This window comes from Bombina bombina, chromosome 5, assembly GCF_027579735.1.
Source record: "Bombina bombina isolate aBomBom1 chromosome 5, aBomBom1.pri, whole genome shotgun sequence".
Classification (NCBI taxonomy): Eukaryota; Metazoa; Chordata; class Amphibia; order Anura; family Bombinatoridae; genus Bombina; species Bombina bombina.
The window spans coordinates 154,535,654-154,555,150 of NC_069503.1; the positions used below are offsets into that span (position 1 = coordinate 154,535,654).

A 19,497-nucleotide genomic window follows, 5' to 3' on the forward strand; every position below is an offset into this window, starting at 1 on the left:
AAGGTTAGGAGCCGGCCCATTTTTAGTTCAGCACCTGGGTAACGCTTGCTGATTGATTTGCTACATTTAGCCACCAATCAGCAAGTGCTACCCAGGTGCTGAACAAAAAATTGGCCAGCTCTAAAGCTTACAGTACTGCTTTTTCAAGTCCAGATAGCATGAGAACAAAGGAAAATTGATAATAGGAGTAAATTAGAAAGTTGTTTAAAATTGCAAGCTCTATCCGAATCATGAAATAAAAAATTTGGGTTTAGTATCCCTTTAAATTCACTTTTGAAACAGCTTTTTATTTATTTTAAATAGATCATTTGAGCATGTAATTTCAAGTCTAGTGACCCTGTACCTCTATGTGTTTAACTCCTGCAAATGGGTTAAACACATAGAAGAAGTACTGTCCATGAGCCGATGAGCTCTAGGGTTAAAGGGACATAAAACAAGTTGGGATAGAGACAAATTGAGTCATTGCCAGATGGTACAAGCACCTTAGGCTCTCTGAGCAACTGCTGTGTTTAAAATGCTAGTGCACGATGCATACTTAAATACACTTTTGAAACAGCTTTTTATTTATTTTATATAGATCATTTGAGCATGTCATTTCAAGTCTAGTGACCCTGCACCTCTATGTGTTCAACTCCTGCAAATGTTTTAAACACACAGTAGAAGTACTGTCTGTGAGCCGACGAGCACTAGGATTAAAGGGACATAAAACAAGTTGGGATAGAGACAAAATATAATATGTACTTTAATTACTTTACCTGCAAATTTATACTGCAGTGCCTCGCCATTAACCCTTTCTTTTTAGTTTCTGAATTGTAAATCTCTTACTCCCCCCACACAATTCCTTTTATGGCTGTATCTATATTTATTGTTCCCAGTGATTATCTGCTGGAGCATGCCTAGAATCTGTGAACTCAGATGAAATACAATGCCTGTGGCTAAACACTTATAAGAAGCAGTTTAGCTATGTAATTAATTTTGCTTATTTTTGAAAATTATTTTAAAATACTTTCCAGCAATTTTTAAACAATTTTTTTATGCAAACTATTTTAAATTAATTAGCCTTTTCAGGATATGCACAGATCTCAACCTGTTTTATGGCACTTTAAACACATAGAGACGCAGAGTCTAATTTCTTTGTGCTACACCTGTAATAATATTTTTTTATTCTGAAGTGCGTGTTTCATTCTCCACTTGCTCAAATATTATTAGTATATTTACAGTTTATACTATGCGCATGGAATATAAAATGTGTTTAATATCACTTGTAACAGTTTATTAATGTATTATTATTTTTTTTTTACATCATAGCATGTCCAGGCATGTGGGATAACCTAACCTGTTGGATGCCTACAGCTATTGGCATAGTGGCCTTTACTCGATGTCCTGCATTTTTTAGCATGATAGACTATGAGGATGGTAAGTTCTATCACACGTTATTGTTGTAATGTATTGCATGTTTTTGTGTAATGCATAAACTAAATGTCTAGGTTTTAGCTTCAGACGCCAGTTTCTCTAGACATATTACTGAGGTGCAAGTATTTTCCTCCTTTTAACATTGCTAATACTGCTATATACCCATCAAATATAGCAAAATAGCAGAGTTCAACATTCTATGTACTTCATAAATTAACAGACAAACCTAATAAAACCTATGGTTGGCCCCAAAACATTATAATAATTATTGAAATTAAAGGGACATTCCGGTCAAAATTTTAATGCACATAGATGAATTACATCTTTGAGTAGAAACATATTTGCAATATAAATGTATTGGCAAAAATGTTTCAGTGCTAACATTTGTCTGCACGTGCATGTGAAGCCTTTCTACACCAACATTTTAAATACTGCAGCTGCTCAGAGTGCCAGCGGGGCTTGTAATCATGTCAGCTATTAACAAATTGAGTCATTACCAGATGGTACAAGCACCTTAGGCTCTGTCAGCAACTGCTGTGTTTAAAATGCTGGTGCACGGTTCATACTTAAATACACTTTTGAAACAGCTATACATTTTATTCGAATTTTTTTTGCTAATATATGTATATTTCTATTCAAAACTGAAATGTATCCATGTGGATTCCAATTTTGGCTGGAATACCCCTTTAAGTCTGGAGAGTGCTGACTTGTTACTATGGATTACTGGATACATTAGTTTGTCATGTACTCTGTAAGGTTAACCCTTCGTGTCCTATAAGATTTCAGATCCTATGTAACAATGTGTACACATCAGACATCAATACTGCTGAGAGTTATGGATACAGTAGACATACAACATATTTTGCAACTGTATCATCAGACAGGCATTTTTCTATAACAAATAATGCCTACAAGTGAATCACACACAGGCAAGGGTGCATTATTTAACCATTGATAACATCGGAGAGAAAGTCCAATGTAAATCTTTACAGTCATCATTGGTAACCAATGGGTTAATACAATGCTCTACAGTTTCTATCATGCAGTACATAAGAGGGGCATTTTAATTTCATTTAAAACAAATATAATGCGATTAAATCAAATTATAGTAATTTTTAAAAAAGAAGTTCACCTACTAAGGATTCATATTATATTTTCCATTTTTTTCCAAGTGATCCTCAAAAAAATATTTCAATCAATGAACTGTAGTCATTTCATAATTTGTTTCTGTTGCCAATAGCTATATGCTAACCTAACATTAGAAATATGCACAGATAAAAAAAAAATGTTTTGGATCGAAAAATATGTTTTGGTTTGTCCTATATTTGCCAAGGGTTTGGTTTAGAATGTGTTTATTAACATAAACCTGTTCAACTGCTGTTTCTTATGTCTTTACGGCGGTAGAGGAGCAGCTGGACAACAGATTAAACAAATAAAGTCAAAGTACTAGCTAGTGCTACTGATACAAGACAGAAACCCCCCTCAAAAAGATAAAATAATATATATATATATATATATATATATATATATATGTGTGTGTGTGTGTTTATATTATTATATTTTTAAATATACTTATTTTTATAATGGGGTCAGGATTGTGAAGGACAAAAGTGAAGCTTACATACTTATTGTCTGACACAGAAATCAATCAACTGACAAGGATTGGATTGCTACTGAGTAATGTAAAACTGTAAATATGAAATCTTTCCCACCTGCTGAAAATCCTTTCCCACAATTATAGTAACAGTTTTAACCCCATGAAGGAATCAATTAACATTTATTTTTAAAGATACGATGAGTCCACGGATTTCATCCTTACTTGTGGGATATCGCCTCCTGGTAAGCAGGAGGAGGCAAAGAGCACCACAGCAGAGCTGTATATATAGCTCCTCCCTTCCCTCCCTCTCCAGTCATTCTCTTTGCCTGTGTTAGTGATAGGAAGAGGTAAAGTGAGGTGCCCTCAATGTGCCTCCCATACTAGTGCTGCCCTTCAGATGACGATGGTCTTAGCAGATATTAACTAAGGCCCTTTCTGTGTCCACAGAGCTGCAGGAGGGAGAAGACCTCTTGATCCTGTGAGACTTGTCATGCTGTTGCTCAGCATAGAGGTAGATGCAGTCTTTTATTTTCTGGGCCACTTGCTATCTCAGAAATGACTGTACACTTCTGATCTGTTGGGGAACATGGGCTCTCTGGGTAGGGCTTTCCTGTTTAACGGTGTGTGGGGTTCTCATGTGGCCATGTCAACCGACACAAGGACGTTACTTATCAGATGTTAGAGCTATATTTTATTAGGCATAAAAGACTGATAACACGACTGTGTGTTTATAACTGAGGTCACTGTTTAGCGTACTTAGGGCAGACGCTGGGGGTATGTTGCCGGAGTCTTGCAATAAGACTCAGGTTTACAGCTGTGTTTTTGTATTATGTGTCCGGTGTTTTAGGACTGATTTAAGCAATGGCCGATGCGACGCCCATGATGGGCGGGGCTTACTTTGGCGCACTTGGGCTTCGTTGCCACGCAGCGCTCCTTCACTCCGGAAGTCCCGGCTGCTGGTAGAGACATTGCGAGTGACGCCACGAACGCATGGTTGAGAGTTAAGCAAGAGGTCTTGGGCGTTTGTGGGCTACATTCCGGATTAGTACCTAAGAGTGGTCGGAGGACCAGGGGGACAGGTAGGCGCCTCAGCAGAGCTGTTGAGGCGAGGTGCTGCTTATGTTATTATTACATTCTCTTGGTACTGATATCGTTTAACTTTTTACAGTACAAAAGACAAATTGTTAAAACGTTTTATTTTTAAAGGCACAGTATCTTGTCAGGATCATAGTATACTGACATATATTTAGTCTGTGCTGATATTTCTGTACTATTTGGCCATAAATTGAGAAACTATAATTTAAAGACCAAAGTTGTTCTTGCTTTCTGTTGTCATGGATTCAGATGATATCCAGACTGTAACATATTCTATGTGTTTGGATGCCACTGTGGAACCTCCTGTTCCTTTTTGTCCCTCATGCATTGAGAGGGCTTTACATTATAGAGACCAATTTTTTTTTTTGATAAATCTTTGCCTAAGGTTGATGCTTCTCAAGAGTCTATAGATGAGATGCAGAGTATGCCGCAGCTTTCTACCCAAGCGTCACAGCCCTTAACGCCTGCTTAGGCGGGGCCATGTATTTCACCAGTTTCTGCAGCATTTACGTTAAAAGACATAGCTGCAGTGATGTCCTCTACACTTTCTGATGTGTTATCTACTTTTCCATATCGCATGGCAAGCGTACAAGAAAGGACAACTATGTAGTCAATACAGCCTCTGATACTATGATAGCGATTGTGGAAGTACCCTCCCGGGATTCTGAGTTGGAGAGTACAGAGGTCCTCTCCGAAGTTGAACTTTTTGAATCAGGGAGTGCTTTACCCCTGGCTGATTCTGAAGTGGTTTCTTTCAGGTTTAAGCTTGAGCACCTCCGTTTATTACTGAGGGAGGTGTTGGTTACTCTGGATGATTGTGACTCTATAGTGGTTCCTCCAGAGAAATTGAGTAAGTTGGACAGATACTTGGAAGTTCCTTCTTATTCAGATGTCTTTCCAGTTCCAAAGAGGACTTCATAGATTATTGCAAAAGAATGGGAGAGACCAGGTATTCCCTTCTCTCCTTCTCCCGTTTTTTAAAGAAAAATGTACCCTATAGCTGACGCTATTAGAGATTCTTGGCAGACGGTCCCTAAAGTAGAGGGAGCTGTTTCTACTCTGGCCAAGAGTACTACTATTCCTATCGAGGATAGCTGTGCTTTCAAGGACCCTATGGATAAGAAATTAGAGGGTCTTCATAAGAAAATTTGTGTTCATCAGGGATTCCTATTGCAACCTGTGACTTGCATTGTTACAGTCACCAGTGCGGCCGCTTATTGGTTTGATGCTCTGGAAGAGTCTCTTAAGACTGAGACTCCTTTGGAAGAGATACAGGATCGGATTAAAGCTCTTAAATTAGCTAATTTGTTTATTACGGATGCTTCTCTGCAGATTACTAAATTGGTGGCTAAAAGTTTGGGCTTTGCCATCTTAGCACTCAGGGCTTTATGGTTAAAGTCTTGGGACGCCATGTACTAAGCTTCGAAGTGACCGTCCGTCTGTATTTCCGCGTCAAAATTCGCTCACGATCTGCTTCTCGTATGTATCAATCTGCGATCTGCTCGAAAAACCACTATTTTTCATCAGCGATCGTAATTTTACTCAACTCATCGTTCCGAAGCCTTTTTCCACTTACTACATGTTCGATCGCACGTAAATTCGCTGTAATCGGAAATTATGAATGTTACAACTAATCCGCCCGCTCCAACTTTCACTGTAACTTCGCGTGATTTCCTTCGCGACCATTTAGGTAGCGAATACAATAGAAAACTATAGGGGTTATCAACCTGACGCCAGGTAGAAGTACTTAAGTGAAAGGACTAGACTACTATTGTAGCATTATTGGTTTTTGGATCAGTGAATGAAGATGGAGACAGTTTTACACATGTTTCTTTTCCGATTAATTCAATTACGAGGAAGAAGGGCTATACAGGCACCGGTTAACAACTTGCAGAGAAGGAGAGGTAGAAGAATTAGAGTCCCTAGAGTTTTCCTTCCACGTATGGGTTTGGAAAGCATTTCTGATCGAGAGATTATCCAGAGATTCCGTTTGGATAGAGAAGCTATTATGCAACTTTACAATGAAATAGCAGAATACCTTGAACCAATGACAGCGCGTTCACAAGCCATAACCGGACTATTAAAACTGTTGGCAGCCTTACACTTTTTTGCCACCGGTTCATTCCAAGCTGTGTCTAGCGTTATAATTGGCATCAGCCAGTCTGCTTTTTCGAGGCACCTAACCAAAGTTATTGATGCTTTGATGGTCGTCTTTCCAAGGTACGTGTGCCTTCCATCGACTCCAGAAGAGTGGCAATCTGTGAAGTCTAATTTTTATAGAATGGCCGGAATGCCCAATGTACTTGGAGCCATCGATTGCACTTAACTTTGCACTTAACTTTGCTCTTTCGCGCCGAACGAAGCTTCAAAGTTATCAATAATCCGATTGTCTTCGACACACAATAGACGCGAAATTTTACGGCTTGGTTTTTAGTACATTCATGTAACGAAGTGCCATCCGCATGGTGCGAATGCCGGCGGGTTATTTTGATACGGTCTGTGCGAAAAAATTGACGCCTTAGTACATGGCGCCCTTGGTCTGCGGATGTGTCATCCAAGTCTAAGCTTTTGGCTATTCCTTACAAGGGGAAGACTCTGTTTGGGCCTGACTTGAAGGAAATTATTTCTGACATCACGGGAGGTAAGGGTCATCTTCTCCCGCAGGATAAAAAATCCAAATTTCAAAGGAGTCCCCTATTCCTTTTCCTCTAAACAGGAAGGGAACTTTTCACAAACCAAGTCCACTGAAATCAGTCCCAACTAGTCTTGGAACAAGGGTAAACAATCCAAGAAACCTGCTGCTGCTTCCAAGTCAGCATGAAGGGTCGGCCCCCAATCCGGGCCGGATCTAGTAGGGGGCAGACTCGCTCTCTTCGTCCATTCTTGGATAAGAGATGTTCAGGATCCCTGGACACTAGAAATTGTGTCTCAGGGATATCAGTTGGAGTTCAGAAATTCTTCCCCCAGAGGAAGGTTTCTTCTTTCTTGATTATCTGCAGACCAGATAAAAAGAGAGACGTTCTTACGTTGTGTAGGAGACCTTTTTTCCATGGGAGTAATATGTCCCGTTCCAATACAGGAACAGGGACAGGGGTTTTATTCAAATATGTTTGTAGTTCCCAAAAAGTAGGGAACGTTCCAACCTATTTTAGACCTCCAAAGTCTGAACAAGTTTCTCAGAGTTCCATCCTTCAAGATGGAAACTATTCGTACCATTCTTCCATTGATCCAGGAGGGTCAATTTATGACTACCATGGATCTAAAGGACGCATATCTTCATGTTCCTATCCACAGAGATCATCACAAGTTCCTGATGTTTGCCTCTCTGGACAAACATTTTTAGTTTGTGGCTCTTCCTTTCGGTCTGGCCATGGCGCCCAGAATTTTCACAAAGGTTCTGGGGTCTCTGCTGGCGGTTCTAAGACCACGGGGCATTGCGGTGGTGCCGTATCTGGATGATATTCTGATCCAAACGTCATCTTATCAGCTAGCAAAGTCTCATACCAACATTGTCCTATACTTCCTGAGGACTCACGGGTGGAAGGCAACTCTGGGAAAGAGTTCACTAATTCCGCAGACAAGGGTGTCCTTCTTGGGTACTCTAATCGACTCTCTATCCATGAAAATTTTTCTGACAGAGGTCAGAAGGTTAAAGATCATGGATACAGCACTTCAGTCCAATCCTCGACCGTCAGTGGCTCAGTGCATGGAGGTAATTGGATTGATGGTAGTTGCAATGGACATCATTCCGTTTGCTCGGTTCCATCTCAGGCCTCTGCAACTGAGCATGCTCAGACAGTGGAATGGAGATTATACAGATTTATCTCCTTGAATAAATCTAGATCAGGAGACAAGGGACTCTCTTCTATGGTGGTTGTAGCTGGATCATCTATCCCAGGGGACTTGCTTCCGCAGACCCTCATGGGTGATAGTGACAACGGATGCCAGACTGTTAGGATGGGGAGCAGTCTGGAAATCCCTACGGGCTCAGGGTGTATGGACTCAGGCAGAGTCTCTCCTTCCCATAAATATCCTAGAGTTGAGAGCAATATTCAATGCACTTCAGGCTTGGCCTCAGTTGGCTTCGGCCCGATTCATCAGATTCCAGTCGGACAACATAACGACTTTAGCTTACATCAATCATCAGGGAGGAACAAAGAGTTCCTTAGCGATGACAGAAGTAGCCAAGATAATTCAGTGGGCGGAGTCTCACTCTTGCCATCTGTCAGCAATCCACTTCCCAGGGGTGGAAAACTGGGAAGCGGATTTTCTGAGCAGACAGACATTTCATCCGGGAGAATGGGAACTCCATCCGGAGGTATTTTCAAACCTGATTCTCAGATGGGGCAGGCCGGAGTTGGATCTCATGGCATCTCGTCAGAATGCCAAGCTTCCGAGATACGGGTCCAGGTCCAGGGATCCCCGGGCCGAGCTGATAGATGCCTTGGCAGTGCCTTGGTCTTTCAGCCTAGCTTATGTATTCCCTCCATTTGCTCTCCTTCCTCGGGTGATTGTTTGAGTCAAACAGGAGAGGGCATCAGTGATCCTCATCGCCCCTGCGTGGCCTCGCAGGATTTGGTATGCCGATCTGGTGGACATGTCCTCTCAGTCACCGTGGAATCTCCCATTGAGGAAAGACCTTCTCTTTCAGGGCCCCTTCCATCATCCAAATCTAGTTTCTATGCAGCTGACTGCTTGGAGATTGAAAGCTTAATTTTATCTAAGCGAGGGTTTTCTGATTCTTTTATAGATACCTTGATTCAGGCATGTAAGCCTGTTAATAGGAAAATTTACCATAAGATATGGCGTAAATATCTTTATTGGTGTGAATCCAAGGGCTACTCATGGAGTAGGGTTAGAAATCCCAGGATTTTGTCTTTTCTCCAAGAAGGATTGGAGAAAGGGTTGTCAACAAGTTCCTTAAAAGGACAGATTTCTGCTTTGTCTATTTTGTTACACAAGCGTCTGGCTGATGTTCCAGATGTCCAATCTTTTTGTCAGGCTCTGACTAGAATCAGGCCTGTATTTAGACCAATTGCTCCTCCTTGGAGTTTGAATTTAGTTCTTAAATTTCTTCAAGGGGTTCCGTTTGACCCTATGCATTCCATAGATATTAAGTTATTATCTTGCAAAGTTTTATTTTTGGTTGCTATTTCTTCTGCTCGAAGAGTATCTGAGCTTTCGGCATTACAATTTGATTCTCCTTATCTTATTTTCCATTCGGATAAGGTGGTGTTACGAACCAAACCTGGTTTTCTTCCTAAGGTTGTTTCAAATAAAAATATTAATCAGGAAATTGTTGTTCCTTCCTTATGTCCTAATCGTTCTTCTTCGAAGGAGCGTCTGTTACAAAATTTGGACGTGGTCCGTGCTTTGAAGTTTTAGTTACAGGCGACCAAGGATTTTCATCAGTCGTCTTCCTTGTTTGTTGTTTTTTCAGGGAAACCTAGGAGTCAGAAAGCTACGGCTACCTCTCTTTCTTTTTGGCTGAGGAGTATCATCCGTTTTGCATATGAGACTGCTGGACAGCAGCCTCCTGAATGAAATACAGCTCATTCCACTAGGACTGTGACTTCCTCATGGGCATTCAAAAATGATGCTTCTGTTGAACAGATTTGCAAAGCTGCAAATTGGTCATCTCTTCACACTTTTTCCAAATTTTCCAAATGTGATACCTTTGCCTTGGCTGAGGCTGTTTTTGGGAGGAAAGTTCTTCAAGCAGTGGTGCCTTCCATTTAGGTTCCCTGTCTTATCCCTCCCTTTTCATCCGTGTACTATAGCTTTGGTATTGTACCCCACAAATAAGGATGAAATTTATGGACTCATCGTATCTTTAAAAAGAAAAGGAAATTTATGCTTACCTGATAAATGTGTTTCTTTTTAGATACGATGAGTCCACGGCCCACCCTGTTTTATTAGACAGGTCTTATTTTTGTTAAACTTCAGTCACCTCTGCACCTTGGCTTTTCCTTTCTCTTCCTAACTTCGGTCGAATGACTGGAGTGGGAGGGAAGGGAAGAGCTATATATACAGCTCTGCTGTGGTGCTCTTTGCCTCCTCCTGCTGACCAGGAGGCGATATCCCACAAGTAAGGATGAAATCCGTGGACTCATCGTATCTAAAAAGAAACAAATTTATCAGGTAAGCATAAATTTCCTTTTTTTGACACAAGCGTTTGTTTGTTTAATTGCTAAAGAGCCCATATGCACTTTCAAATGAATGCAAATAATACAACAAAATTAGTAATAAGGTCTTGGCTGAGGCTGACATTTATACATCTCTGTTTAACCCAAACATTAATAGCAACACAACACTTCTGATTGGAAGAACATAAGCTTCCCTTACTAAAACCTTAAAGGAAAAAGTCTGCAGCTATAAATGATTAGAGGGGACACTACCCTTACCATCTAAATGTTCTGGGCCCTAACCTCTGACAAGCCTTTCTCCCCCTAGTTGAACTGGGATCTGCCGCACTGTCCCCCCCAACATACCAGCAACATTCAGCACAGCCCTCCTTCCAGGTGCCTAACCCGATAGCCGTAGCCCTATTTCCCTGCCCAGTTCCTGTTGCCTGCCAGGAACTCGAAAATAATGGGTGCCCCAAATCATATCTTATAAAGACATAATTACAGAGCTAATGGACACCACCACAGTGTCCTTTGTCAGTCACCAAACCTGAGAAATTTGAAGGTGCCTCCATCACCAATAAACAATTAATCAGGACCAACTGACTAATTAGTCCATTGAGGGGCCATTAAATGCCTGTATCCTATCCAAAATCCCAAGCAACCCCAAGCACCAACAAGCAAAAAACAAAAATACATGAGGGAAGGGCGGCAATGCTTCACTAAGTAAAAAAGGGCTGACTTCCTGTCTAACCATTCTTTTATAACCTTGTAGCCCCTCCTAGCCATGACAACAATTAGGAACCTCTTTTCTCAGTGCTGTAAAATTGCAAGCCTTTAAAGGAACAGTCAAGTCAAAATTAAACTTTCACAATTCAGATAGGGCATGCAATTTTAAACAACTTTCCAACGTACTTTTATCATCAAATTGTCTTTGTTCTCTTGGTATTCTTTGTTGAAATCTAAACCTAGGTAGGCTCATAAGCTAATTTCTAAGCCCTTGCATTTTGACAGCTTTTCACAGTTAGACAGTGCTAGTTCATGTGTGTCATATATATAACATTGTGCTCATACATGTGGAGTTATTTATGAGTCAGCACTGATTGGCTAAATTGCAAGTCTATCAAAAGCACTGAGATAAGGGAGCACTCTGCAGAGGCTTAGATATAAGGTAATCACAGAAGTAAAATGTGTATTAATATAACAGTGTTAGTTATGCAAAACTAGGGAATGGGTAATAAAGGGATTATCTAGCTCAGAGCTTTCCAAACTTTTCATGTTGGTGACACACTTTTTAGACCTACATCATTTTGTGAATTAGTACTAGCAAACAGGAGGTTAAACTAACTTGTTTTAAGAGATACAGACGCATACATAAATTATATAATAACACAATGTATTTACAAGTAACAGTATGTAAGTATGTGCAAGAATTAAATAAAAGTTTAATAACACCAGAAGCGACTTACTATTTTAATGGGATGTATGAAGTTGATGGGATGAAAATAGTTTCTGAATATTTGGTGGAATATTAGATAAAGACACTCACATTTCATCATCAAGCATTTTTAAGCTTCCACTTCCTATCCATATATCAAGAGCAGGAGCAGCACTGCACTACTGGGAGCTAGCTGCAAAATAAAAAAAAATACTTTTAAAATACTTGTACATACTATTTGGCTCTTTTCGGAGTCGGATTGATTCTGGAGCAAGATCACCACATTACGATCCATGTAAATCCAGATCTTAATGTGGTGATCTCTCACAATAATCAATCGGGCTCTGAAAGGAGACAAATAGTATTTACTTCTGCGAGTCTACTCCTAATTAGTCCATACACTGTTTATTTTTTACATTCTTCTAAATCTGAATCATTTCCCTAATATATATATTGTAAAAAAAAATTCCAACTCTTTATATGAGAAATATAATAAATAATAAAGAAAAAAGCAAAACATAACATTTAGTCTGAGTAAATTGTAAGAATAGATTGCAAATTAAAATAGATAATACTACACTAAGCTTTAAATGGTCATTAAAGTCAGAAATAAGCTTTCATGATTCAGAAAAAGAAACCGTTAATAAAATTTCCAATTTACTTCTAAATTTACTTCTTTCTGAGGCACCAGTTTCTACTGAGCATGTGCAAGAGATGATAGTATATACGTATTTTAGCCTGTGATTGGCTGATGGCTGTCATATAAGATGGGGCCATCAAATTAAAGTAACATTTGAAATTTGTCTGAAAAAAATCTATTGCTTAATGAAAATTCAGAGAAAGTGTTTATGCTTTGTCTTTTTTATTATGCACTTATTTGTTATTCAATTCAAGCGTATTCAATACACCTTTAAAGCTTAGAAATGATTTTATTTACTATGTTTTTATGTTAGCATTTCCTGTGACAAACTAATAATATTGATTCATGTTTTATTTTTTTTTGTTTTTTTTTCTGAACATGGGTTTAATGATACCACTGCAGACCATTTTTTTCTGGCCTAACGCTCTGACAAAAATCTATACTACTTAGAATTTCACCATCATCTCAGATCATTTGGCAAAAACATTATCATCATGAAGCCTCAGAACAACAGGGAGAATATAAAGGAAATGACATATGAAAATAAAGAGAGCCTAGAAGTGGGAAAAGGGGCAAATTAAGATTTAAAGGGACATTATGGAAAAAAAGTGTTTTATTCACATGACAGAGCTCTAATTAAACATGCTAAAAGTATGTTCTTTTTAAATAAAAAGCTCTTTATTTGGATTTTGAAACAAACAGGAAGTGCATGGTTGCTTCATGAGGATAGACTCTTACTGACTAATAATTAACCCCCTCACAGCTCCATTGGCAGTGGCGGCTCGTGGGTTATTCAAATGGAGTTTCACAGACCAGTTATGTAAAATGGATATATGATCCCCGGCTCCTGCTCTCACTAGTCCCCATCGTTTGTCCCTGTGTTTCAAGGCCTTGCTTTCCTGGTCACTGCTCCCTGTACCCCACATGCCATGTCCCTGCTTCCCTGGGTCCTGCCTGCGGGGGTATATGGTCCCTAGTTCCCATAGTCTACAAGGCTCACCCACATCGCACAAGCTCAAGGCAAAGCAAACAAGGCTGAGTGCTGCAGTAAGTCAGGGGGGCATAGCCTGCGAGGTAGGCCTATTAATTATCCAAACACATATAGGGGCACCTACATTACACACAATCCATCTATTGTAGGTCTTATTTCTGCAAGTGCAGGATGTGCATCATGTCCTTGCAGGGATGAGGTTAAAAAAAGTCTTGCAGGGAAGCAGGATTTTGCAACTTCAATATAGATATCATGTGAATATCTATGTTGTACCTGCTGATAATTCATTATTAATTAGCTAATTTAATATCTGGAATAGCGAGAGAAAAAACTAGTTAAATCCCTTTGGAGTGTTTTTTTTGCAATATGCCTTAATACAAGTCATAACCTAAAATTATTTTCTATGAGAGCTGAATCATCAGTTGTTAATGTTTGTATTTGTGTGATACAGTTTGTTATTTAGACATATAATAAACATGGTGCTATGTTTAGAACAATCAGCAGTTTAGATTAAAAATATAAACTTTGTCAGTTTACACATTTTTCTAAGATCTTTTCATTAATTTCCTTATATGTTATAAAATGTTTAGATAGTGAGTGCTGCATAGATAAGGAAGTCTAACCAATCGTTCTGTAATGAAGGAGTTAAATGTCAACATAATGGCCTCTAGTTATCAAGGTCCGGCGGACCTGATCCGACAGTGCGGATCAGGTCCGCCAGACCTCGCTGAATACGGCGAGCAATACGCTCGCCGTATTCAGCATTGCACCAGCAGCTCACAAGAGCTGCTGGTGCAACGCCGCCCCCTGCAGACTCGCGGCCAATAGGACGCCAGCAGGGGGGTGTCAATCAACCCGATCGTACTCGATTGGGTTGTATTGTGGCGATGTTTGTCCGCCTGCTCAGAGCAGGCGGACAGGTTATGGAGCAGCGGTCTTTGTGACCGCTGCTTCATAACTGCAGTCTCACCAGAAACACGGGGCATCAAGCTCCAATCGGAGCTTAATACATATGCCCCAATGTATCCAGACCGTTTAACTACAGTGATGCAGCGTGAATGTTTGTTACAGATCTAATTAATGTTAGTTAATATTTACAGACTAGGGCTAATGGGGGGGGGGGGGTATCCATTGATTGTATAATATACTGTATATAGTATATACTATATATATAGTATAGTAATACTATACTATATATATTATATACTATCAATGGATACCACCCCCCCATTAGCCCTAGTCTGTAATAGTATATATAATATAGTGCAAGCACAGAGGCGACAGTGCATTATTTGTGTCATCGATTTAGTGAGTGTGAAGAAAATGTGTTTAGTGTGGAGCCGCGGCTTATTATAACCCTTTGCTTCCTGGCTACTCCGCAGGGTAAGTGCGAGGAAGGGTTAAAGTTTAAAAGCTACCTGTCACGTGGTATGCAGAGAAGCAGCAGCAGACTAGACCGGACAGCTGCTATTGTCTCCTATAGAGTGTACCTTAGCAGTGACTTCTGTCATAAATCACGGAGCCGCTCAGGCTCAGCAGTACATCCGCTACGTGGTGATCGCTGGCATCCTTAACCCGTCAGCGACAGTGAGGCAAATTGAGTTAAACTAGTAGCTCACACTATAGCGCACCCTACAGTTTCCAATGTGCGCCTCCGAGTCCCACACACACAGCTCTCAGTGTGCAAGTGTCAAGTGACGGCTGGCCTGGCTCTCACTCGCACACTGAAAGCTGTGCGATTAGCAAGGGTATGGGCTGGGTTGTGGGCGGTGCTGCAGGCACTGCAGACAGAGATAGGAAAGTGCTTTTCCCTATACTTCTATCGCACATGCGGTGTGATGCGATAGATAGCAGTAAACATGGCAATTGTTATTTTTTTTTACAAAACTACAGTGGAACCTGGATGAAAAATTATATAATTATATTTATTAAACCAAAAAGATTTATTTATTTTAATTTGTTAATGTTTTTATTTATTTATTTCTTATTCTTTTGGGGGTTCAAATTCTTTTGGGGGTTCACGTGCTCACAGTGGCAGGCCTTAGAATTATAAAAACAAAGAGAGTTGGGGGGTTGTCAGCTCAGGAAAATCCTTGTAGCCAATTAGCTCTTGCCAACATGCACAGAACATTACATTTCCACAATTTTTTTTATTAACAAAATTCAAAATATTTGAGAGAGAGAGAGAAGAGGAACTTAAAAACTTACTTAAAGGACCATTAAAAATACAGTAAATTTACATAATCAACAAATGCATGATAAAAATACAATGCAATGGCACTAAGTCTGAACTTCAAATGCGTAGTATAAATTCAGTTATATCTATTTCCACACCCTTTGTCATGTTAGACCCACCAGCCAATCACAAATGCATATACATATATATTGTGTTAATTCTTGCACATGCTCGGTAGGAGCTGGTGACTCAAAAAGTGTAAATATAAAAATACTGTGCACATAAATTGTAAAGTTGTTTAAAATTGCTTTCTCTTTCTGAATCATGAAAGTTTAATTTTGACTTGTGTCCCTTTAAGGTGCAGACTTTTTTTTTTTTTAAATGAAAGCATTTGTATTCCAATAAAACTTTGCAAACACTGAAATTTGAATTCCATGTACTGTTCGGGTGTTACAAAATGTAATTATTTACATTTTTTAGTGAGGGTTGTTTAGTGAGTGAGGAGTGGGTTCCCTATGCTACAGAAAGATGTGAAGGAGGGGGTCCTATGAGCAATTAGTTGTAGGGATTCTACACTACAGAAACATATTTTTTATGAATTATTAAAAAAAAATCTATAAAGTTGATGTTGGTAGACAGTTGCCAGTACCTACGATGATGGAACCTAGTGAGGGGGGGATCATGGAAGTGGAAAGACTAAGTAGAGATTCATACAGTGAAAATATATATAACTAGTGGGAAAGCCTGCCCAGAGGGCAGTCTATTGTGGTGACGGAACCACTGAACCACCCTGCCATTTTCGGGAGAGCAGTCTATTGTAGGTGACGGAACCACCCTGCCAGGTGAAAGAATCCACCTGGATGCAGCTTACGCTGCATCCAGATGGATTCTTTAATCACCCTGCCATTTTTGGAATCCACCTGGATGCAGCTTACGCTACATCCAGGTGGATTCTTTCACCACCCTACCATTTTTGGAATCCACCTGGATGCAGCTTACGCTGCATCCAGGTGGATTCAAAAAAAGGCAGGGTAGTGAAAGAATCCATCCAGGTGGATTCTTTCACCACCCCTTTTGCTCTCTCTCCCCCTTCTCTTTTGCTCTCTCTCCCCCTTCTTTTGCTCTCTCTCCCCCCTCTTTTGCTCTCTCTCCCCCCTTTATTTTGCTCCTCTCCCCCCTCTAATATGCTCTCTCTCTCCCCCTCTCTTTTGCTCTCCCTCTCCCCCTTTCTTTTGCTCTCTCTCCCCTCTCTTTTGCTCTCTCTCTCTCCCCTCTCTTTTGCTCTCTCTCCCCCCTCTCTTTTGCTCTCTCTCCCCCCTCTCTTTTGCTCTCTGTCCCCCTCTTTTGCTCTATCCTCCCTCTCTTTTGCTCTCTCCCCCTCTCTTTTGCTCTCTCCCCCCCTCTATTTTGCTCTCTCTCTCCCCTCTTGTTTGCTCTCTCTCACCCTCTCTTTTGCGCTCTCTCTCGCCCTCTCTTTAGCTCCCCCTCTCCCTCTCTCTTTTGCTCTCCCTCTCCCCATCTATTTTGCTCTCCCTCTCCCCCCTCTCTTTTGCTCTTCCTCTCCCCTCTCTTTTGCTCTCTCACCCCCCTCTCATTTGCTCTCTCTCCCCTCTCATTTGCTCCCTCTCTCCCCTCTCTTTTGCTCTCTCTCCACTCTCATTTGCTCTCTCTCCACTCTCATTTGCTCTCTCGCTCCAATCTTTTGCTCTCTCGCTCCCCTTTCTTTTTCTCTCTCTCCCCCCTCTTTTGCTCTCTCTCTCCCCTCTCTTTTGCTCTCTCTCCCCTCTCTTTTGCTCTCTCCCCCACTCTTTTGTTCTCTCTCCCCCCTATCTTTTACTCTCCCTCTCCCCCTCCCTTTTTCTCTCCTTCTACTCTCTTTTGCTCTCCCTCCCCCCTATCTTTTGCTCTCTCTCTCTCCCCCTCTCTTTTGCTCTCTATTTTCACTCTCTTTTTCTCTCTCTCTCTTTTGCTCTTTCTGCCCCGTCCTCTTTTTTTTTGTATTAGGGCACTCCCACTGCCTCCCCTTCCCTGCTGAGCCGCCCACCCGCCACCCGCCCACACCTCCCGCCGGCACCAGCAGAAGATCGTTACAGACGGTGACACACACTGTGTCACCATCTATAACATTCAAGCATCTGGCCTCATGGAGGCGGAGCACCGATCGTGCTCCGGCTCCATATGCGGCAGATGCCTGAAGCTTCAGGAGCTCCAGCTCTCAGCTGTTATGTTACAGCTGACAGTTGGAGCTCCTGAAGCTGTCTCGCTCTGAAATGGCTGCGCACACATCCAACATTCCTTTGAGGATGCGTGCGCAACTGCCGACGGCGACGAATGTGTTACAAATGCGATTATAGTTTAGTTAATAAAAATAATTAATAAAAACATTTTTTTTAGGAAAGGCCCTAAAACTGCATACTGTCTGTCTGCTAGTACCTAAGATGGTGGTGATCAGTGGAGACTGTGGAAGGGAAGAGAGCGGTTTGAGAGGATTTATTTTAATAAAATCACATTTGGTGGTGGCATGAAATATACACTGAGGGATTGAAAATAAGATTGAGCTAAATTGGGTGGAGGGGTTTAAAGTTTTGCAGAATTTGCAGTGCCTAGGGCAGCCCAACAACTTAATATACTAATGGGTAAAACAGTTATATCATTAAAGAGGTTGATTATAAAAATGTCATCTTATATGTAGAAATCTTATTTCATTAATCTACAATGGAAGAACAGGGCAGCAAACCAAGGCTGAATTGGCCTACCAGGACACCAGGAGATTTCCCAGTGAACCTCAGCATCTGGAGCTGGTTAGCTACAATTTAAAGGGGTGGTGCTGCTGATGAGAGGATGCCACTGTATCACCTCTAATTTTCTCCTCTGAGCTATATGTATTAAAGGACCACTAGAGACATTAGGATTGCATAATCAATAACTGCATAATAAAGACACAAGATTTTTTTCTGATAAATAACAAACAGCTAGATTACGAGTTTGGCGTTATGAGTGAAAAAGCAGCATTATGCTTCATAACGATGCTTTTTCCCTAACGCCGTTATTACAAGTCTTGTAGGTATAGGTGTACCGCACACCTTTTTGGCCGTCACGCAACGTCAGTACCACGCTTTTAAAATGGGACTTCCATAGCGCCGGTATTATGAGTTTGCCTGGGAGGCCAAAAAGTGAGCGGTACACCCTATAACCGACAAGATCCGTACCGCCATCTAAAGTAAGTAGTTATGAGTTATACGTTACAAATCTGTTTCATAAAACTCATAACTAAAGTGTTAAAAAGTACACAAACACCCATAAACTACCTATTAATCCCTAAACCAAGACCCTCCCGTATTGCAAACACTAAAATAAAATTATTATAAACTGCCGCTCCCGACATCGTCGGCACTAAAAAAAATATTAACCCCTATTCCGCCGCGCCCCGACATTGTTGCTACTATAATAAACCTATTGACCGATAAACTGCCGCCTTCCCGCTTTGCAAACACTATTTAAAGATTATTAACCCCTAATCTTCTATTCCTCCCACACCGCCGCTATAATAAACCTATTAACCACTAAACCGCAAGCCCCCCACAACGAAATATACTAAAATACTAAAATAAATGATTAACCTCTAAACCTCTGACCTCCCACATCACTAACTCTACATAAATATAGTAACCCCTAAACCTAACCCTAACATAACCCTAAGCCTAAGTCTAACCCTAACCCTAACACCCCCTAACTTAAATATAATTAAAATAAATCTAAATAAACCTTACAATTATTACCTAAATAATTTATATTTAAAACTAAATACATACTTACCTGTAAAATAAAACCTAAGCTAGCTACAATATCTTAGGTTTTATTTTTATTTCACAACTAAGTTTGTATTTAGTTTAACTAGGTAGACTAGTTATTAAATAGTTATTAACTATTTACTAACTTCCTAGTTAATTGATTGGAACAGCCAATAGAATGAGAGCTCAATCATATTGGCTGATTGGATCAGCCAATAGGATGAAAGCTCA

The 19,497-nt window shown here is 40.5% G+C and overlaps 1 protein-coding gene across 1 annotated transcript in view; it reads left to right on the forward strand.

Moving 5' to 3' along the window:
* Positions 1–19,497, forward strand: part of ADCYAP1R1 (ADCYAP receptor type I) — a 490,746-nt gene that overhangs the window by 230,644 nt on the left and 240,605 nt on the right. Inside the window, 2 exon segments of the mRNA XM_053715660.1 lie at positions 1,309–1,416; positions 8,350–8,415. Of these exon segments, the coding sequence (XP_053571635.1) occupies positions 1,309–1,416; positions 8,350–8,415 (174 nt within the window).